General features: G+C 38.1%; 2 protein-coding genes across 3 annotated transcripts in view; one reads left to right on the forward strand and one right to left on the reverse strand.

Annotated features, from left to right (window-relative positions):
• The window catches only part of LOC103034531 (vang-like protein 1), a 96,422-nt gene that overhangs the window by 15,656 nt on the left and 56,911 nt on the right, over positions 1 to 23,855 (reverse strand). For both annotated transcript variants that reach the window (XM_007259046.4, XM_007259047.4), the window contains exons 4-6: positions 16,346 to 16,777; positions 13,895 to 14,070; positions 2,695 to 2,828 (exon numbers count right to left, since the gene is read on the reverse strand). In XM_007259046.4, coding sequence (XP_007259108.1) covers positions 2,695 to 2,828; positions 13,895 to 14,070; positions 16,346 to 16,777 — 742 coding nt within the window. The remainder of the gene's footprint in view (positions 1 to 2,694; positions 2,829 to 13,894; positions 14,071 to 16,345; positions 16,778 to 23,855) is intronic.
• Positions 9,047 to 10,227, forward strand: LOC125785812 (uncharacterized). The gene is made up of 2 exons (XM_049469983.1): positions 9,047 to 9,568; positions 9,707 to 10,227. The coding sequence occupies exons 1-2, from the start codon at positions 9,103 to 9,105 to the stop codon at positions 10,186 to 10,188; spliced, it is 948 nt and encodes a 315-aa protein (XP_049325940.1). The 5' UTR covers positions 9,047 to 9,102; the 3' UTR covers positions 10,189 to 10,227.

Genomic DNA, 23,855 nt, shown 5'->3' on the forward strand with positions numbered 1-23,855 from the left:
AAGCATTTCAGCTTGGTTTGATGGCTTGTGATCATTAATCTTCCTTTTGATTATATTCCAGAGGTTTTCAATTTGGTCAAATCAAAGAAACTCTATATAATTCTCTTCTCAGATTTGAAATCCATAATGTTATCTATATACAGTGGCAAAAAGTACTATGTGAACCTTTTGGAAATCCTTACTTTTCTACATAAATCTGTCATAAAATTTGATTTAATCCTTCATTCATGTCAAGGGTACGATATTTTTAGGACTATAAAGCACACCATATTATAAGGCACACTATGAATGTTTTTTCTGGTGTATTTTCATACATAAGGTGCACCAGAGTATAAGGCACATTTTTAGCAACACTAGTAAGGAACAGGGGTGTCGCCATGTATCCCTTCTAATTCAGCAGGTCTCACTGTTGGGTGGGGAGACAACAGACGGTAATTAATTGTTTTTTTTTTTTCAAAGTCAAACGAGAGCTGGATTTTAATCTACAAAGATTTCTCTCCTGAAAACTGTTTATTTTGGTGAGTAAAGCATTTCTGTTTATTTACAGTAAACTCAGATTTCCAATATTTTCACACGGTTAGCAGCAGCACTAACTGCGGTTAGCAGCAGCGCTAACTGCGGTTAGCAGCAGCGCTAACTGCGGTTAGCAGAGCTTAGCGTTAGTAAATGCCACCCGACAGTGCCAAACTGAGAAACCTTGAGTGTTCCGGTAAGTCAGGGCTTTACTCACCCAAACAAACCTTTTCAGGAGAGAAATCTGTGTAGATTTACATCTCGTTTGACTTTGAAAGAAAATGTTTTTTTTTTTTTAAGAATTACAACTAGGTGCACCCAGCGGAGAGACCTGCTTGAATTAGAAGTAAAACATGGTGACACCCCTGTTCCGAGGCACCTTATATATGGAAATAGACCAGAAAATGCACCTTACTGTCCAGATGGTCAATACGGTAGTTTTCTGGCCACTGTAGATTTTGAATCCGTAATTGTGTGTGTAATTTGGGAGTAAACCTCTACTTAATCCCACTATGTGCCCGTACACACAATTTTGTCTTTGTGTGGACAGAAAAAGAAAGTAAAAGCAAAGGGGGTTAAATCACGGTTTTTGTAAATATACAGATACGTATGGACGGTTTAATGAGACATCTTTTTTTTTTTTTTTTAATCAGCATCGCCCAGCTCTAAATTCATCATTCCTTTGTGTTTGACGCTGAGCTTTAACGTGATTCAACAAGAAGCAAAGAAGTGTTCAACAGTCAGTGTCAACATAACTCAACATTTCACTTACTATCCAAAAGGTAAGCTTTCAGCTTAGCTTTAAAGACTTCTTATTGAAGCAGCAACACAAGAAACCAGAGAAAAACAGCACAGACATTTCTGAACAAGAAGAAGAAGAAGAAGAAGAAGAACTCTCTACTGGAAACAACATGTGATCATGTAGTACTGTAGACCAGAGACGTCCAACTGTGATTCTGGAGATCTGTGTTCCAGGAGATTTGGTTCAAATCCCAGAATAAACAGCCAGGCAGGCTGTGATCCCTGGAACTAAATCTTTGCAAGAGTGGAGATCTCCAAGAGCAGGGCAAGAGCGTTTCTGTTAATATGATACTAATATGCATTTTAATACTACAATATTATTAACATTATAGAAGCAATAGAAAGAATTTGCTTGCAAAAAAAATGCTCATCTTCAGACCATCAAAAAACTAGTTTAGTATCTGTCGTAAGGCATTTGTTTTCTAATGTTCGTTTCTTTAAATTTGCTCAGAAAGGTTTTAAAGGCTCCACAGTTAAATGTGCATCATACCACAGTTAGTTTAGACCCTGCAATGTGATTGGCTGAAAGGCGTTTTATGAGTGACATTATCAGCTGGTAATGCACTGTAACCGAAGCTCTCCATGTATTACTCCGCCACATACAGGTAACCTAGCAACGATGCAGTGCTTCAGCACAGCTACAAACAGAGCAGCAATGGAACTATTTTAACTCGCCGAGTGTTTATAACCAAACAAATCGTATTTTTGTGCTATAACATGTAATATTGGCACTGCTGTGATGCGGTCGTAGGCATGAGTCTGCAAGCCTTGTTATAGCACTCCCTCTCATGTATTATTGTTTAAGTATATAATTTTTACAAGAATGATGGCTGAATAACTTTCCTCTAATTTAATAGGATTTAACATGGTCTTAAGAACATAAAATACTTTCTAAACAAACAAACTTTAGAACAAATTTGTTCTAAACAAACAAACCAACAACTATAAGACAATTTACAATGACTTTCCTCAACTCTAATATAAATGACAACGTTTAGGATTATAAAAGGAATGAATATATGCATTATTATTGTTGTTGTTATTAATATTTTTATTAATCTTACTGATTGATTCATTGTTTTTCTTCAGTTCATTATGCATGAAAATCAATGCGTGATTATTATAATTGTCTAGACTATTTATTCATTTGCTGATTTTTTTTTACATGTATATGTGGTCCTGCTTCTGCATCGCCTGGATTGATTAATCTCCCGCTTCCGCCAATATCAATTAAACTCTATCCAGGGCCACAAGATATTCTGATGGGTCCAGCGGGAGTGTAGACCTCTAGTGTATATATTTAGTGTATATTTATTATGTTTTACAGAACAACTCTTTGAAAACCTGACCCAAACATCCTAAGTGAGGTTGTTCACTCACCATCTACATTGTAGACCTTGAGGCCTGCCAGGTGTTTGGCTGCGCGGGACTTGGAGGCTGTGAGTAGAGCTGGGTTGTGTACAGGGAAATCTCTGTAGTAGTTCTCCAGCACGGCTACAGCTGCCCTCTGGATACTGGAAACAAAAGGGGAAAAACAGTCAAGAGTGAATGAGTGCCTGACAAAAAAAACAAAAAACACAATGCTAGCATGATTAGCAATGAATGAAAGCTAACAAGACCACAGTTAGTTTAAGCTCATTTGCGTGATTCCCCATTAAGTGCTTCTTACAGCGTTTCTGAACAGCGGTCTTCAGGGAAACTGATTGGGGCTAAAAGAAACAAAACGAAAGGCAGGGCAGAACTGATTGGAAATGTCAAACTGTCAAAACACAGCTAATCTCTCGAGTACCATGAATCATCGTCTCAATATTTGTTGTAATATTTGATTTAGAATTTAGGGTAAACATGAAACAGTGGGATGATCAAACTCATGAAAATGATCAAAATATGAAGAAAATAAGTCATTAGGAAGGTCAGTGGGTCTTCAGTGCTCCAGCAGTGCAGTGAGATGCAGCAAAACAAAGGGATGTACCGTATTTTTCGGCACTTTAAGCGACACTAGTAAGTAGTGCTGGGCGATATGGTAAAAATCATATATAACAATTTGGAATTTTTTATATCACGATAACGATATATATCATGATTTACCACATTTAAGTATGTTTTCAGTTATTCTTCGAAAAAAATGACAAAATAATATCAATGATTACTTTTTTCCAGCTTTATTTCAAAGTGACATTAAACCCAACTTTCACAAATGAGAATTACTACCTTTTAGTGCAGCAGTATATATGTATCAAATGAAAACAGCTGAGGTAGATGCAGTAGCTAATTTGTTCAAAATTATACAGGTATTTACATTGAGTTATCAAAATAAAATCAATTAACACTTTTTAAGTGTCCGTCAAATAACGTAAAGCAGCGTCATGTCGCAAAACCACATTATGAAGCTTTTTTCGCGAAGATTTCTTTATTATCACTTATATAAACCAAGTTTATGCAAAGTGACAACGCCAATATGTATTTGCATGAACAATTGATGAAATGACTGTAGAAACGATAGGGACGATAGCTGAGGGAAGTTCCTATTATGTAAACAAAACTGTAATTCTTAAAAAAAAAAAAAAACATGAGCGCTGGACGCAGATTTCTCTCCTGAAAACTGTTTATTTGGGTGAGTAAAGCACTTAATTTTATTTACAGTAAGTTTACATTACCAATATTTTGTTTAAGGGTGAGTTTCAGTGAAGTTTCTCCAGCACTAAGGCTGGATGCTGCAGCATTTGCATTAGCTGCTAACTGCAGCACTAGCGGGACGTAAATGCCATCCGATAGCTCTAGAATGAGGAACCCTGAGTGTTCCAGTACCCCAGGGCACTATCAGCTAGCGGTTTGTCTCACATAGCTTGTTTTAACACGGTAAACACCCAGACTACAGTTCAATATACACGTCTCTGAACAGCGTAAGAGCTAGAGCTGCATTTAGTGGCTAATGCTAATGCTGTTGCACCCAGCTTTAGTGCTTTTATACCTGACATAAGGACACCAGATTATAAAGTACACTGTCAGTTTTTGGTAAAATTAAAGGATTTTACGTGCGCCTTATAGTCCTGCACCTATTTTTCCTCCCCATTTTCTCCCCAATTTACAGGGCCAACTACCCAACTCACTCATTAGGACTCCTCTATCACAAGTTATGCACTCAACACCAGGAGGATGAAGACTAGCACATGCCTTAATTTGGTAAAATCAAAGAAACTCATAATTTTAAGCAGTATCTTGTTTTTTTTTTGTATTTACTTACTATAAACAACTAAAAGACTCAATAAATATATACAAAGACATTTTAAATGTATCCAGGGGCGTTTATAGTGCATAAGATTCAAACACAGCCCACATCCAAGGTAATTATATTATTACTGTCCACTGTAATCAACAGAACAATTCATGAACATGCAGCAGATATAGATTAAAGCAGCTCTTTATTTGTGTGTCAGTCCCTAAAACCAGCTGACCTTCTGCATTCACACTGCTGTAAGAGTGTGTGTGTGTGTGTGTGTGTGGTGCTAAAGAGTGGTTTCAGGGTTGGTCCAGATGCCCCACCCGAAAGATTGTGTCATGCTTTAAGAGACACTAACTCAATTCTGACCGACATAACATGTGCCTGGAGCATGTGCTTCCTATTTTCACTGACACGCGCACGCGCACACACACACACACACACACACACACACACACACACACACACACACACACACACACACACACACACACACACACACACACACACACACACACACACACACACACACACACACACACACACACACACACACACACACACACACACACACACACACACACACACACACACACACACACACACACACACACACACACACAAAGATACAGAGATATAGATATGGAGATAGAGAAATAGAGAGAGAGGGGGGGAGGGGCACAATATATGCCAAATATGTCAGTACATGTCACAGCCTGAGAGACAGTGGGTAACACCTCAAAAAAGACCTCTAAAATTCTGGGGACCCCATCCTAGAGAAAGTGATTATTATTATATAAATATAATTATTGATCAATATTATTATTATTATTATTATTATTATTATTATCATAATGATTATTTTTGTTATAAATGTTATTATGTCTGTTATGTATGTTCATATATCTTTGTTGTTGTTATTTGTTAAAATGCTTTGGCAACTCTCATGCTAACAGTCATGCTAATAAAGCTACATTGAATTGAATTGAAATAGAGAGAAAAAGAGAGAGATAGAGAGAGAGAAAGAAATAGAGAGAGAGTGGGAGAGAAATAGAGAGAAATAGAGAGAAAAAGAGAGATAGATAGAGAGAGAGAAAGAGAGAGAGATAGAGAGAGAGATAGAAAGAGAAATATAGAGAAAGAGATAGAGAGGGGAGAGAGAGAAAGTAAGAAAGAGAAAGAGACAGAGAGAAAGAAAGAGAGAGAGAGAGAGAGAGAGAGGAGAGAGAAAGAGATCTACCCTGAGGGACAAACAGAGACAGTAAGACAGGCAGGCAGAGAGTGGTCATCTTCTGAAGACGATACTTGCTGAACTGAATGTGTAATCCTCAGGACCCTTTGATTAATTATTCATATTCTGAGAGGAATAAGTGGAGTAAATGAGGCTCTGTAGAGCTGAGCAGCTGTGGGCTGTGGTTTCTCTTGTCTTTACTTCTCTAGTATGTAGAGCACATCCTAAACTGATCTGATTTTCTTATTTTTTTTATTCTAGAATTGAGGATCACATTTTGTGTCTCTTTTATACATTAAGGATGCACTAAACATTTCACAACCGAAAAGATTAAGAATTCACTGCAAATAAAAACAAGTAATTTATTTATTTAAAGTCATATTGCAGTGATACCTCTAACATTAGGGTTTTTTTCAGTAGCAGCAGCAGCCGGATCACATTCCACTTAAGTTGGGCAAGACAGGAAGTGAGAAAGAGAGCTGGAAGGGAACACTGTCAAATGGCAGGATTAAGTTAATTTGTATGCTCGACTTGCATACATTAAATAAAACTAAATAAAAAGTACAGCATCACCCTTAGTATCAGTTTTCTCTAATGTTTACTACCTCTTCACAAATTGTCTGTTTTCCAGCTAAATGACATAAACTATGCAATACTAGGATATTAATTATTATATTATATTAATGCTAGCTTAGTTAACTTTAACCCTTAGCATCTGCTTGTGTAATAAAATACTGGCTGCCTTTGTCTGTGTAAATGTCTCACACACATGTGACTTAGATAGCACTGCTTAGGTACATTTATGACTAAAATAACACTGCTTAAAGCAGTAGTTCATATTATTTTGTTTTTAAGCTGAAAGCAGAAGCATTTCTGAGTGGAGAAGGGATAAAATATTGTGTTTAATGCTACCAGTGTGCTGAAACGACCATCCCTGCCAAGCCTATTATATCCATTCTAAAAACTGAATATATTAAAAACTGGGGTGTCGCTCGCTTTTCGCAGGAGTTCTTTAGGCCACTTCACGCGTCTTTAGGTATTTACGACACATTTACAGGCTCTAAAAGAGGATCCGGCTCAGTTTTACTGAGGGTGAGCAGCTGGTGGAGCAATGGAGACTTCAGAAGGGGAAACTCAGAGCTCAGTAGCTCATTCACTCATAGTAAAAACAAAGAAACAAAGGAGTGAAGCAAGCTCTGAAGCAAAAAAATAATGCGATAGGGTCCATGTTAAAACCAGGATTAATATCAGATTGGAGTTTAAAAGGTAGAGAGAGCTCAGTGACCTGAAAGGGTTTAAAAGTAGGGGTGTGACAAGATCTCGTGGCACGTATGAAAAAGCACATTATATCTAGTAATTTACAATGTAGGGAAAAAAAACATTAAATGTACAGGTGTGTTCAAATTTTGGACTGGTGTACACTGTATATACAGAACGCTTGTGTGTTTGTGACAGTCAAATAAATGGAGTTCCAGGGAAACAGAAGAATTCCTCTAAAACTTTGCTGTAATTCACACAGGAGGGGGAGGGTGGCAGAAAGCCAGAAGGTGCTGATCTAAGATCACAATCAGACTGTAAATATAATAAAAATCTCAGTGTAAAACTGAAAACATCCATTCCTTTCTCTTTTTCTCAGGACATTTCTACATGTACTAATTCCAGAGATAAAGCCTGCTGTAACTTTCAAGGTCAAGTTCAAGATGGTTTATTTGCTGTTTTAAACATCAACAAAAACACAGTGCAGCGATCTATCACTCCTCCAGAACCATGAACAAACCCAACACTACCCGACATTACATAACAGTAAACAATACAGTATAACAATACATAGCCTATTAACCTGTATAATTCCAGTTTTTTGTATTATTTCATTTCTTTTGTTTACTTTTTTTATTTTACTCTTCTATTGGGTATAAATAATGTAGCATTTTTTTTTATTATTTATTTATTTTTTTTCCCCATTTTCTCCCAATTTGGATATCCAATTGTTCCACCCCTTTGTGCGTCCCCATCACCGGTGACTCCCGTGACCCTTGGAGGATGCGGACGAAGTCAATCACCCCTTTTTTCGAGCTGCTGCGGATTAATCATTGCCTGAGCAGCTAGCGGGCTCGGAGGAAAGCACAGCGGCCAGGTTCCGATTCATCCGCTCACAGACGCCTCGTGCCACCCAGCGCCACCTTAAGTGTGATGGGGAGAGAGCGCCATCTACCCACCCCAGAGGGAGCAAGGCCAATTTTGCTCCCTCTAAGCACCGGCAGCTTGATGGTAAAGCTGCTTGAGCGGGGGTTCGAACCTGCGACCTCCCGCTCATAGTGGCAGCGCATTAGACCGCTGGACCACTCGGCGCCCCATAATGTAGCATTTTTATGTAATTTGAGCTATTTTTATATATTTATTAATATATACAAATTAATTATTAATTTGCCAATTGTGGTCCAATTTTTCTGCCATAATTCACAACACAAGCGATTAGTGAAATCTTTCTGCGTTCCTTTGTTTTGAGGCAACTCCAGATCATTTTCTTAGTTCAGTCCAGGTGACAACTTTGTTTTTGGCCAGGAGTGACAAAAGACTTCAACGACTAACTGTTGCCATTTCAATCAGGAATTAGGACTTTTTTGGTAAAAACAAAAAACAAACAAACAAAAAAAAAAATGACAGCAGTATGTGTGTATCTGCAAATATTTCTGTGCATGTGAAGAATCTTTTACAGTTTTTTTTATTCATCACAATACATTTGCACAATACTGTTTGTGTGTGTGTGTGTGTGTGTATATATATATATATATATGTATATATATATATATATACACATATATATATATATACGTATATATATATATACATATATATATATACGTATATATATATATGTGTATATATATATATATATATATATATACACATATATATATATACATACACACAGTATAGGCCAAAAGTCACACCTCTTTTTCTATGCGTTTTCTTTATTTACATTGTAGATACTATATATATGTATATATGTATATATACATATACATACAGCATATAGCATACATAGTATACTAGTAAACAAGGCTTGAATGGGGGATTGATTGGGTTTGTCTATAGTATATTGTGTTTAGACACAATATTACTGGGTACGTAGGCTGCACTGCTGTAGAATGTTCGTACGAGTGTTCTAAAGGTGATGATGTCACCAGCCAGTCGATTGGCTGAGTGTGATTCCGAAGCTCCAGCATTCAGATGGGTATAAATAGCTGTGTGCTGGAGTTTTTGGTCTGTTGGGTGTTCGGTGTTGGAGAGAGCAGTTCGACAGTGTAGTGCTACCCATAGCTACAGACAACTAGACATGGTGCAGATGCTGAAAGCGTTAATCGTTCCGGGTGTGCTGGCCGTCGCCGGCTGCTGCTGGTGGTGGTATAGCTCCCGGAAGAAAACTCCAGGTACCAGCCAGGACAATGAGAAGAAGGAGGATGAGCTTTCTTCCTCTAGTGGTGAAGAGCAGTGTGCACAGTCTGAGACTAGAGCACCTCTCTCAAGCCCAGAGGAGCTCCCCCTTCAGGACAGTGTGGAAGACAGCCAGCCAGCAGAGAGCAGTGAGCAGGAAATCTGGCTTGAGGAGCCAATCATCATCATAGAGGATCCTCAGACTAAAGACACAACAGTGTCTGCTATAGAGCTTCCAGAGCTCAGTGTGGCTGATGACCTGACTTTCTCTTCTGAAGATGGACAGTGTGCTCAGTCTGGGACTAGAGCACCTGTCTCAAGCCCAGAGGAGCTCCCCCTTCAGGACAGTGCGGAAGACAGCCAGCCAGGTGAGAGCAGTGAGCAGTAAAAGCTGCTTGAGGAGCCAATCACCATCATAGAGGATCCTCAGGCTGAAGACACTCCAGTGTCTGCTATAGAGCTTCCAGAGCTCAAAGTAATTGATGACCTTTCTTCTTCTTTTGAAGATGGACAGTGTGCTGAGTCAAGCCCAGAGGAGCTCCCCCTGCAGGACACCACAATAGAGGATCCTCAGGCTGAAGACACTCCAGTGTCTGCTGTAGAGCTTCCAGAGTTGAGTGTAGTCTGTCTAGACCTGTCTGCCTCTAGTGAAGATAGACAGTGTGCTCAGTCTGAGACTGGGAGTATTTCACTTCCCATCTCGACTGCAGCACCTGTCTCAAGCCCAGAGGATCTCCCCCTTCAGGCCAGTGTGGGCGACAGTCAGCCAGCCTGGAGCAGTGAGGGGAAAAGGCTGCTTGAGGAGCCAATCATGGACAAAGAGGATCCTCCTACTAAAGACGTACCAGCTTCCTTTCTGGGACGAAGCACAAAACCACGGGTTCTTTCCACCTCCCTGCCAATTTTCGTAAGGGATGAAAAGTACGAGGCTCAAATGGAGAGCCTTTCCCAGGTGGCGTGGGACACAGTAATGGATGATTGGTATTAACTTACCAAATAAAAGCCAAAAAATATATCAGCTCTGGAGTCATGTGACTTTCTTTTTGTATTAACAAGATAAGATAAGATTAGATAATGCTTTATTAATCCCACAATGGGGAAATTTACAATTTAAACAAAAATAAAAACAAATAATAATAAATCTATATATACAAAAACAATTACAGTATATATATATATATATATATATATATATATATATATATATATATATATAAAGATAAAGATAATATATATAGTAAAGGAAAAAAATATATATACATCTAGTGAGCATTACAGCTAAACTGAGTAGTATTTAAGTTTCAAACTTTTGTTTAAATCTATTAAAATCTGTTAACTTATTTATATTGGTAATATGTATATAGGTTATTTAATACATATAATAAGAAATTAGAAATAATAAGGAATAAAATAAGAGAGCTTTTTTAAATTATTAAATTATTTAACAGTTTGTTACAGATCGTAGGCAGCATTCTGGTAATATGATTGAATCAAGTGTGTGTGTTAGAGGTGTGTCATATCATATAGTATGTAGTAATAAAATGTAATTATTTGGTTGCAGCAGTGTATTTTTTGACAATTTTTTATTTCAGTGTTTTGTCATAACGCCAAGAGTATCGCTATCGCAAAAATATCATGAAATATCGTGATATTATTTTAGGGCCATATCGCCCACCCCTACCAAATACCACAACAATCAATCAATAACGCTAATTCTTTCAATCTGCTGTTAGCTTCAATCGATTATCAGACATGTTAGCAGGCTTGGCTGAACACTGACTGACCTTCCCTGCTGGATTCTCTCATAATGCCTCATGCAGTGTTAGCTAAACATGTTTTGCAAGAAATCACACTGAGTGCCCACCAATTAGCAAGACAGTCGATAATGCTACACAGTGTCTGTTAGCTCGTATTGATTATTAGCCCTGTTAGCATGCCTGGTTGAGCTACTCAATGCTGGCTAATATGTCAACTGGATGGTGTGGAGCTTGGATCAGCAGAAAGGAGGGAGAGAAAGACATCAGGGCGAGAACCCAGGAATGAAGACAAACAGGTCGGAGGGTCCGGGGAGACGCGTAATTATGATAACACAGCAGCCGCCGGGGCAGAGGGCGAGCCGGAGACGCTGGAGTGTGAGCTCCGAGCCGCCCTGCTAATGATGACAGAGTGCAACCCAGGAGGAGAACCCCTCTCCGGGATCGGCTGGAGAATCTGGGCTCCTCTGCACCTCCAGGACTACGTCTATATAAATAACAGCAGCATTAGCAGGAGAGTTAGCGCTGTTAGAGACTAGCCATAGATTTATGAAGCCAAAAAAGCTCTTTCTTGGAGATCTGGGTCATTTTGGTTGAGTAGTTGAGTAGCATAGTTAGCATGTTTTTTCAAAGACATAAATGAATAACAAAAATGTATAAAGCAAACTGCAAAACAGCAAACAGCACTTCTTATGTCTTCATTTCTTCAATATCAAAGTTTTCTTCTTGCCACTTCTAATGTAAAAGCCAGACTTGTGGAGGATTTGTGCATGACTTATAGTTATCCTCTGAAAAGATTCTTCCACATGACCTGTGGATTTCTGTAGCTCCTCCAGTGTGACCATGGGTCTCTAGCTTGCTTCTCTGACCAGTATCCTCTCCTTGCTTTATCTGTCAGTTTGGGTAGAAACACAACCTATTTGTAACAGAATCTACAGGGGTTGGACGATGAAACTGAAATACCTGGTTTTAAACCACAAAATTTTTTGTTCAACGGACAGTTCTGGTGGAAACAGGAGAGTTGAGGTGCACATTGAATTCTGTCGTGATTTGGGCAGCCGTGGTTTTATGTTTTTTGGATACAATCCGGGTTAGCACCTGAACACCCCTTTCAGACAGCTTCCTCTTGCATCCACAGTTAATCCTGTTGGATGTGGTTCGTCCTTGATACATCACAAAGACTTGCTGTCTTTGTCACAGATGCGCCAAAAAGATGTGCACCAACAATGTGTCCTCTTTTGAACTCATGTCACCCATAATGTAATGTGCATTGCAATATTTTGCGTTAAACTGTGCTCTTAGCCTGCTAATTGAACATTCACACTCTGCTCTTACTGGTGCAATGTGCAATTAATGAAGATTGGCCACCAGGCTGCTCCAATTTAGCCATGAAACCTTCCACACTAAAATGACAGGTGTTTCAGTTTCATTGTCCAACCCCTGTATATCATGATGTTAGGGTTAAATATATACATTTTCAAGATGACAACAAGAAGTTATCAGATCCTCTAAGCAATGAAGACAACCCAGCAACAGAGAGAGAGAGAGAGTTGAGAGAGAGAGTTGAGAGCGGACTAAGAGCGCAAAAGGGAGGGCATGTTCACAAAAGAGAGAAAAAAAAAAGAGAAAGGGAGAGAGAAAGCGAGGCCGACTTTTTGACAATAAAAGCTCCCCCAGAGAGAGAAAGCCTTCAACACAACAAACACAGGCTTGCAATGCAATGGAGTCTGGGGTTCCTGTGCTACGATCCAAACTAACAAGCATCAGCATGACACTGCACCTCCCTTTCACATCCATCCAGCTTCAGCACTGCTTCAGCTAATGAACACAAAGCTAACCGCTCATCATCCAAAATACCACCGTTTCCACTTTACAGTACGCTATGGATTTTTATCTGAAAGGTGGTGATGCTGCGTCAACATGACACTTACAGCAAGAGCCAAAAACACTAGAAGCACACACCAGTGCTGAATATCACTCAGTTCGCACAAACGCACATACAAATGCACAAACACACACACAAAAACAACATCGCTGAATATCACTCTGTTGCTTCTGTGCAACACATGCAAAACAATCCAGAGATCTTTTTATGTTCCAAATTTCTATTATGGAATTCAACATTTACAATATACAAATATATAAAGCGCACTGGATTATAAGGCCCATTATGCAACACTAGAAAGGAACAGAGGTGTCGCCATATTTTCCTAATTTTCCTTCTAATAAATCTAAGGTAAGTTAAGTAAAACCATTTTCTTTTAAAGTCAAACGAGCGCTGGATGTTAATCTACATTTCTCTCCTAAAAACTGTTAGGAGAGTAAAGCGTTTCTGTTTATTTACAGTAAGCTTTGATTTACAGATTTCCACTATAGCTGGGTGCAGCAATACTATAATTAGCAGCTAATGGCTAGCACTAGCTGACCGATAGCGCTACACAGAGGAACCCTGAGCGTTCCGGTAAGCCAGGGTGATATTAGCTAGTGGTTTGTCTCACATAGCTTGTGCTTAGCACGGTTAGCAGGTAATGCTAAAGATGCTCTAGCAGTGCTAGCAGGGTTACCAGCAGACTACAGGCTGCACCTGCAGTCAGTAGGGGTGTGACATGACACCCATCTCACAACACGACACGACACAAGACACGACACAATATTGTGTAAGAGTTCTGTAGGTAACTGGAAACACACCTTGAGAGTTCTATAAAGACCTGGCAACCTATGACTGAACCTCTATGGTTTATAATTGTGCATTTTAGTGTGTGTGTGATAAAACAGTGAGATCAAAAATCTGTTTTGGTTACCTGTGCACAAGTCTCGCAAGATACATTTAAAGGCTGAAATATCGTGCACAATGTCTAATCACATTGGTCAGTGATCAGTCATGTTCATTTGAGTTTTCACAGAACTAAATCATTAAAGCAATGAAAGGTTGCTGCTCACCTCAGCTGTCCCAGGTTGTAGTGGCGCGTCTCTCCGTCTGTAGAGCGAGTGACGCACAGGGAGAAGCAGGGCTGCAGCTGCCGCAGCTCCAGCAGCACTATGGCCAGGTAGTGGATAAACAGCAGAGCGTCTACCAGAGAGACTGCATACTGCACAATGCCCTGATAATCCTCATCCTGCAGGACACACAGATCAACAAACATCTTATAACAGTAATAAAGACAACCTCACACTGTTAATACATTTTTTTTACATCATTAATGACTATCATATATATACAGGTCTGGAAAAAAATGAGACCACTTACATTATAAACATTATATATGTTTTATTCTATAAACTACAGACAACATTTCTCCCAAATTCCAAATAAAAATATTGTAATTTGGGGCTTTCAGAACTCAAATAATGCAAAGAAAACAAGTTCATATTCATAAAGTTTTAAGAGTTGTAGCAGTAAGCTGGTTTTTAATCACAGTTTTCATGCATCTTGGAATGTTCTCCTCCACCAGTCTTACACACTGCTTTTGAATAACTTCATCCCTTTACTCCTGGTGCAAAAATTCAAGCAGTTCAGCTTGGTTTGGTAGCTTGTGTTCATCCATCTTCCTCTTGATTATATTCCAGAGGTTTTCAATTCAGTAAAATCAAAGAAACTCACAATTTTTAGTTGTCTCTTATTTTTTCCAGAACTACGCACACAACAGTATATGTCTAATGGCACAACTTGTGATTTCATTTAGTGTAGAATCTGACTACATTTAAATGGCATGAATTTGGTGTGTGTGTGTGTGTGTGTGTTCAGGGTATGTAGATCCATTTAGTAATCAGACAATAAACAATAGCCCTGAATGTCAGCTGTTCTTTTCTGTACAATGATTTAATTTTTAGCACGTGTCTGGATGCAGGGAAGCATTTAGTCAACCTGCATTTCTAAATGTCTAAATTATATTAGGGCCAGACACAACCAACGGGGAAAAAATTATATTAAATTATATATTTTAAATTTAACCTTGTAATATGAACATAGTTTCAAGTCCTAATTATGTCATTTTAGGTCCTTATGGTACACAATGTACATATTTGGCTGCTTAAAGAATAAATCTCTGCTGTATTTTACCAGCATTGCTCTCCACTTCAAGCAGAACAGCCAGTTCAAAAATTGGATCAGCATCCCATCATAAGTCGATAACACAGCTCCGCCCTCTCTTCATTTTAAAGTCCGAGTAACTTGGGCCAATTCATATCTGGGCATACAGATACACCCACACATCTATGTACACACAGACCAGGGCAATTCAGAAAAAATCTTTTCTAAATAAACTTATTTAAAGCAACCAATTAACTCTAAAAGAACATGGACACTCCACCCAGATGGGGATTTGAAACCAAGACCCCAGTGCTGAAAGGTGAATGTGCTAACCAAAAAGTCACATGACACCATAAGGAACTTAATCTCATTGTTATGCTAATGTTTTGTTGGTTGGTGAACCTGGCAGATGCATTCTGGGAAGTGAGGAGGAGTGAGGAGCGTTGTCTGTGAATAGCTGAAAGGGGATGCCTCCCTGCCATCTTCTTCAGCACAGAGACTAATGCTTCAGCCTTAGTGCTGGAGAAATTCTGAAATCTAAGCTCACTGTTAATAAACGGAAGCGTTTCACTCACCCACATAGACAGTTTTCAGCAGAGAAATCTGTGTAGATTTACAGCCAGAGCTTGTTTGACTTTAAAAGAAAGTATTTTTTTTCAAATACAGTTTGTTTACTTAGCTTAGCTTTACTTAACTTAGTTAACTACCCACAACCACCACCATCACCCAGCAATGAGACCTGCTGAATTAGAAGTTCCTTATAGTGTCTCTTAAAATGTACCTTATAATGTTAATTATAATTCTATACAATGCATTATGTATGAAAAAGATCAGAAAACAGATGTTCATTGATAGTGCACCTTAAGGTGCCAAATAATATCGGAATATACTTGCTATCGCTCTTATATTTGGTTCATTTACATACCAAAAGATGCCCGATTGCCCTTTGATTGGGCAAGTAGGAGGGATGATGTTCTCAAGATCCCGAAATTTCAGTCATCCTAGTTTTAAGACCCAAATTTAGTTTTAAATTAAATTTCAAATATAGTATCAAATCTGTTCCTAAAGACTTTACATTGAAGAGAAATAAGGCTAGGCTCAATTTGTTTGTGCACTTTTAAAAAAAAGCTTATTAAAAAGTAGAGCAGTATGTAAAAAAAAAAAACTGCAGTGTGATTTAGGTTCAAACAGCCAGTTACAGCCCCGAGCACTGACTTTTAAGTATTCATTTTAGGCTTTGAGTAAATTATACTGCCATTCTTCCTTAATCCTCCTTCTTTTTAGCTTAATACCACACATAACTACTGGAAATACACCCCATGGTCTCGTTCTGCCTTTATGACCTGCACACTCCTCCTCACCTTTGTGTCGAAGATGCGCACTCCATAGAACAGCCAATAGGAGAGCACGAACAGGAACACCAGCGTGGACAGCAGGGCGCGGAACACGAAGATTCGGGGCATGCCCGCTCGGGGGGGCCGGAAGAACAGCGCCCACACGGCCAGCAGCAGAATGAGCAGCTTGAAGGCGACGGAGATGAAGAGACCCTCGCAGGCCGTGCCGCAGACCCGCAGTCTCTCCGGCCACAGCAGGTGAGGCAGCACCAGGAAGGCCAGCGGCGTGAGCAGCACCAGCAGGCCCAGGATGACGGAGAAGGAGACGGAGAGGTAATGCTTGCAGTCCAGACCCACGCTGTCGTCCAGGTCCTTGCTGATGCGGACGATGTCTTCTTGCGAGAGCGAGTGCTCGGAGGTGCCGGTGACGGCCGTGGTGGTCTCGCCCCAGTTGTCATCCTAGAGAGCAGGAAAGAGAACAGAAATAACAGGATTTATTCATTCTTTTATAAAAAGTAAATGCTATTTAATTACAGTTAGTGCTGAGACTAACTACTTATTAACTGAACTATTATTTTAATGAGCGATAATGAACACATTTTTTTTAATTATACAAGCTTCTTGTTTTGCTCAGTTATAAATATATACAGCTTTGGAAAAAAAAATTAAGACCTTTTTAGTTTCTGAATCAGTTTCTCTGATTTTGCTACGTATAGGTTTATGTTTGAGTAAAATTAACATGGTAGTTTTATTTTATAAATATATTTTTTTAACTACGGACAACATTCTCCCAAATTACAAATAAACATTTTGTCATTTAGTTCATATTCATAAAGATTTAAGAGTTGGTGAAATAACCCTGGTTTTCATGCATCTTTGCATATTCTCCTTCACCAGTCTTACACACTGCTTTTGGATAATTTTTGGATGTATCAAATCATATCGTATGCAATAATATTGTTTTATAATATACATTTTTATAACATTTTGTTGCTGTAGGTTTTTTTTTTATATATTTTTTATTCAACGTTTTTTCCTATTGCCAAGAATATTGTTGTCACAAAAAATCCTAAAATATCATGATATAATTTTAGTGCTTTTTCAGCTAAATGTTTTTACTTTCTAAAAACTTTCTAGTTTCTAAATTCTAAATTCTGGATTTGTGGTGAAGCAACAATGTTAGCTAAGTGAAGATGGATAAACTTTGCTCTTCATTAGTAACTTCTGATTCCAATCTCTGGATGAAGAAGAAGAAGATCCCTCTGTATCTTCCACTACTTCTGTTATCTGATCAAATACTTCAGCTAACGAGATGGGCTCCTGCTCCTGAATCTAATCAAGCTTAATGGTCTCATCATGTTAACAGTAAATAGCATGGCGGAACATTACTTTCCCTCCTTATTTAAAAAAAACTTGCAGCGTATCAAATGGATTAGTTTAAGTAGAAGCGAGGTACATATTCAGTTTTCTTGATCTATTGCTTTCTTTTTTAAAACCTAGAATAATTAACTTTAGTTTAAATCAGTAAAAGTGCAGTCCAAGGGATGTGGGGTAAGGGACTGATTCACAAAAGTGTTTAATGAAATAAATTATTCTTAGCTGTGTGTGTGTTTTAACTGCATGCGTAAGAAAAATAATTATTATAAAGTAAATGTATTATGGGTTTTAAAAACACTACAAAGTTCATAGGATGTTCTTAAAAACAATTCTCAACAAAATTCGTAGGAAGTTCTCAAATACCATCTTAAAAATCGGAATTATTTTTGCTCATGTTTTTCTTTTTAGGCCATCTGTATAGTATTATAATAGGCTGCATTTCACGGCTTCTAATAAACAGGGTGGAATTTTTTTTCAAAGAAATTCTCCAATTTCTCTGTTATCATATTATAAATCATAAATATTCAATTATAACTCAAGTAACTTAATTATCTCAACTTTGAGTGCAGCGAATATTTGGCAACCAATACATTTGGTCAAAAAAGCTTTTCTGTGCTAAAATTTTAGTTTTAGTTTTTTAAAAATAAAAAATAAAAACATTCCTTTTAAAAAAAAATTTTAAACACCTTGTCCTAACTTTTCTATTATAGATAAAGGAAATAAACAATGGAAAAGGGATTTTCCCTGATATTTGTGGTTCGGGTAAACATAAAACAATAAAATATTCTTTTTTTGTTTATAAAAAACTATTTTCAAGGTACACAATTTTCACGATACACACCTCTATGGGACATTTAAGATAACTTCAGAACACAAACCACAATAACAAAATAATAATAATTCCATTCATCAAAACCTTGTAACAAAACTATATGCAACAAATTATGTTTACTATTGGAAATTCCTCCAAAAACAATCAAATGGATTGATTATCCTAAGTGGATTGATTATTATTGTGGATTTTATTAGCCTAACAGACACACTGCTGATTGGTAGAGAAGGCACAATCAGATTGGGTTAAGTTTCTTCACTAAGACACTTCCATTAATAAAAATATAGTGACTCAAACATGCTCTACCAAACAGTTCAGCAGAAGTTCCCAGAAGCTCCAGATGTCTAGACATAAGTTACTGTATCTCTGATTATCACCTTGTCTGATAAACACATATAATCTAACATAAGCTTTGATTTTTTTTGTATTGTTCCACAGGAATGCGTTGTTAAGCTTAACTTAGGCCAAAAACAGAATAATCAAGATGCCAAAATCATAAACAACACAGAAGCAGAAAAGCTGCGAACAGATACACGGGCTAGTGAGCCTGAATATCCAGTGAAGAGTCCTGTATCTGTTTATGTTTCCTCCTCACAGAGCACAAAATAAACACGGCCGGCCTTTCTGAGGTCAACTCACACAGGCAGAGCTCCAGAGGGGGGAAAAAGGGGGAAAATGTCAGTCACTCAAGCGGCTAGCGCTTCAGGCTAACGCTGCCGCACACAGATAAACAGCAAAACGCATTAAGCAGCAGAGAGTCACGGGCTGGTTAAGAGAGGCACTGATTTTGTGTGAAGTGGGATGAATAATACAGCGAGGAATGGATTTGTTTAGAGGATGTTAACACACAAAGCAAAGTCTGAAAGCATGTAGCCTGATTAGCCTGCAAGCAAACCGCTAACACAGCCTGCTGGAGCCTGGAGTCATAAATAAAGCTCTATGCTTTATTTGAAGACAAGACATAAACTTTAATGCGATGCATATACCTCAATTTACAGCCTGTAGGGACTGTTATAGGGATTCTTTTCTAAAATTGAATTTAACACTAAACAATTATGCTTATCTACACTGTATTCTAGTAAGTATGCTTATGCGTACTTTAGTGTTTTTTCCTCAAATAAAGTAACTGATATTAGCATCATTCTGCAGGGAAAACCATTAAAACCACCAAACATGAGGAATTTTATTTTACAAAAAAAAGAAAGCAGTAAAAAAAAAAGCAACCACTTTCATTTGATTCATTTTACAGTTAAAAAAATAGAAACTGTTTTATTTTATTTCATTTTACAGTAAAAAATACAAACCTTTTAAATTCATTTTACAGTTTAAATCAATACTGTTTTATTTTATTCATTTTACAGTAAAATAAGCAAACTGTTTTTATTTAACAAATTTTACAGTTAAAAATACAAACTGTTTTATTTGAGTAATTTTGCAGTTAAAAAAAATAAACTGTTATATTTTATTCATTTTACAGTTAAAAAATAAACTGTTTTGACTCATTTTACAGTTTAAAAAATACAAATGTTTTTATCTGACTCATTTTACAGTTAAAACATACAAACCGTTTTTTAAATATTTTACAGTTAAAAATATTATTTTATTTTATTTATTTTACAGTAAAAATACAAACTGTTTTCATTTTACAGTTTAAAAAAAGAAAAAGCAAAAAAATTGGGCACCCCTGGCCAAAGTGTTTCACTGATAATAATCTACACTAATATTCTGTACTATAAACTTGTTATTTATTTACTGTGTTATTTGTATTTTTTAGGGATGCACCGAATATTAAGCAATTTCTTTGCAGAAATCTAGTTGTTTTCAGAAATCATGGGCAGCTTTGCATGCACAGCTCTTTTGAGCTCTATCCATGGCACAGCAAGACTCTAGCAACCACCATGAATGTCACAGCATGTGCATAGCAATTACCTAAAAACCTGCGGGAATACCACAGCAACCACTTACGAAAAATGGCTGTACCTTGCTGGCCACATGACAACAAACCAGCAAATGCCTGAAGATGGGAACAAATTCTTTACACTCACAACACTTATCTAACTCTGTGAGCTGATGACACTTTTATGAAGTTGTATTTTTTTTTTTATTTGAGAAATATGAAAATTATAGTTGGATCATTTTTTCCTAATTAAAGCTGAAAACTCGGCAAGAGTTTGCTCAGTTTGTGTTCAGCTCTGAGGTTAAAATACCAAAAAAATCCAGATCCAGAACTAATGTTAAAATAACACAGACAATGCCTCACAATAAGAAGTCATAACACTGCACTGAGCGCTGGCCTCACATGCACTTCCAGACGGCCAAACACACTTCCTGCTATCCTCGTCTGTGTGTATATTAGGGGTGGGAATCTTTTACTATCTCACGATTCGATTCGATTCCGATTTTGGGGGCCACGATTCGATTCAAAATCGATTTTTGATTCAAAACGATTTGATTTATAAAAATTTATTGAAAACTTATTGAAAAAAAAGCCTCCAAAATATACACTGGTCCTGGAGAAGGTAATGTGTTACAAAAACAATAAAATGTGCAGGAATGTGGGTCTTCAGTGACAGAGGAATCACTGGGATATCACAATGACGTTAATGAACAATAAATAAATAATAAATAACACTGCTTTATTATAAGGCTACTAGCGGTGGTGTGTAGGTGACGCTGCTGGGCTGATGTGATGATAGCAGTGGAGCGCTAAAGTTCAGGAGCAGCTGCTGATTAACTAGTTAATTTTAGGCCGTTGTATTTCTTCAGAAAGGGGGCAGGAGGTGGAGAAATTAATTCATATTGTCCATTCCTTAATTCCTCTGTGATGGGGAGCTGAAATTAGCTCTGATTAGCTTATTGTTATTTTTCCGTTCCGCCTTAAATGCTGCAGCCCGCTGCCACCTGTAGCGTTATTTAAGGTGGAACTGGAAAGTTAGCTAGTTAGCTAGCTAACAGTTACTGAAACTAACTACTAGCGATCTTTTTTATGCTTGTTATGAAGCATTCTGCCATAAAACATTAAAACTACACGTTAATCTAAGGTAATATAGTGCTTGTTCTGCCATCTTACCGGTGATTCTCATACACCTACGCTCTGTGTGGGTCTGACGGTAAGTTCAAACTGCAGCGGCCACGGTCGCTTTGGGCAGTGGGAGGCGGAGCGAAAAACGCTTCGTGCCGCTGCAGTGTGAACTTACCGTGAGGGGTAGGGCCAAGGGAAGAAATGGGATTGGACCTTAGAATCGATTTTGGGACATTTTAAATCGATTCTGAATCGTAGTAAATGAGAATCAAGATTCTTATGTGAATCGATTTTTTGGCACACCTCTAGTGTATATATGTGTGTATATGTGTGTGTGTGTGGTTTTAAAACAACACTGGTACAAAAGGAGCCAGAGCTGATCATGCTGTACGGCTGTGTGTGAGCATGTGTGTGTGTATGAGATACTGGAATGACGTCAGGGGGAGTGAGATGGGGGTGTAATGTGCAGAGTTGGCAGAGCTCTTTGTCTAGCCTGAGGGCAGCAGAGTGACATCGGAAGGAAAGAGTGTGTGTGAGAGTGAGAGAGAGTGAGAGAGAGAGAGAGAGACAGAATGAAGGAACAAATGAATAGGAATAGAGGGAGGAGCAGATGACATAATGGATGAAGAGGCTTTTTATCAGGAAATATGAGAGGAGAGAGGGGTGGACAGTATTCTGCTGGAATCAGGAGCAGCAGCTTTGTTTATTCTAAAGTAATGTTCTCACAGCAGGTAAACGTTTTCTTATGAACCGTGCCTTAATTTGCCTTAAGATCTTGCAGCATTAATGATGGTAGGGTCTGACGGCTGCACAAAGTCTTCTCCAGCACATCCCAAAGATTCTCCTCCTGAACCCTGCACTCTTTTACAATCTCAGCTCCATGACTCCTGGCATTGTAATCTTGGAATATGGCCGTGACATCAGGGTATTCAGCATATTCAGGTAGTCAGCATAACGTTAGTGAACCTAGACCTGACCAATGCACCAGGTCCAGATCAAAGCACTGCCCCGCCATACTTGTACAGTGGGCATGATGGGCTCATCACTTCAGACACCTCTTTTCTTACCCTGACGTGTCCATTACTCTTGAATAAGGTAAATCTTCTATTGCTTTAGAAACGTTTTTTGTAGATTAGCCTTATTGATTAGTGGTTTTCTTAAGGCTACTCAGTAGTTTAGTCAATCTTGAGTGTTCTTTGTATTGTACATGTGGAAATGCTCTTACTTTCACTATTAAACATTTTAAACTAAACTAAACTGAATTTTAGTTTTGTTCTTCTATCACATGATTTGACCAAACTTGATAGTGATTACTAACACTATTATTAAAAAAATGTTTCGCATTTATTTATTTTTATTTTTTGTACATTCCTTCCTTAAAGATGATGTTCTCCTACTGTCCTTACACTTTTAATAATGTGTTGGACAGTTAATAAACTGAGTTTAGTAGTTTCTTATATATATATATATATATATATATATATATATATATATATATATATATATATATATATATATATATATATATATATATATATATAATAAACTTGTTTCTGTTTTTTTCCCCCTATTTTTTCTCCCAATTTGTCCCACCCCATCACCAGTGGCGCCTGTGACCCTAGGAGGGTGAAGACTAGCGCATGACCTCTGACACATGATGGAGAGAGAGCGGCATCTACCCAAGGGAGCAGGGCCAATTTTGCTCCGTCTGGGAGCCGGAGGCTGATGCCAGAGCTACATGATCGTCATGTAGCATATCTACAAATTTTCTAAGACTTGTACAAAAAAAAAGGCCTGCGACAAAAAGGACAAACAAACAACAGTTCAGACCTTTTGGTTCTTACCTGAACACGGCTTCAGCTACAAACTAACACACCCTCTCAGAAGCCTCCAGATGAAGTGTAATCTATGGCCAGCAAACCTGTGTTGTGTAGAACACGGCAGTACCCTACAGAACGTCAGCTGTAATAAACTGCCCAGCAGTGGGTCGCTCCGGTCAGACTGGACTGTAATGAAGAGTAATGGATCTACAGCAGACTCTACAGAGCCTCAACACTACACACCACAACACAAACTGTGTGCTTTTAGAACATGACCATACATCACAACCCTCAACTAATACACTATAGAGAAAAGTATTGGGACACCTGCTTATTCTTTGCTTCAGGGGTAGTAAAAGAGCAGTTTGTACTGCTTTTGTTGGAATAACTGTCCGAAGAACACTTTCTACTAGATTCTGGAGAAATGTTGTTCATGTTTATCAGCTTTATCAGCTAAGAGTCCTATTCTATTGGCAATTTAGACAA

The sequence above is a fragment of the Astyanax mexicanus genome, chromosome 21, assembly GCF_023375975.1.
Source record: "Astyanax mexicanus isolate ESR-SI-001 chromosome 21, AstMex3_surface, whole genome shotgun sequence".
Taxonomy (NCBI): Eukaryota; Metazoa; Chordata; class Actinopteri; order Characiformes; family Acestrorhamphidae; genus Astyanax; species Astyanax mexicanus.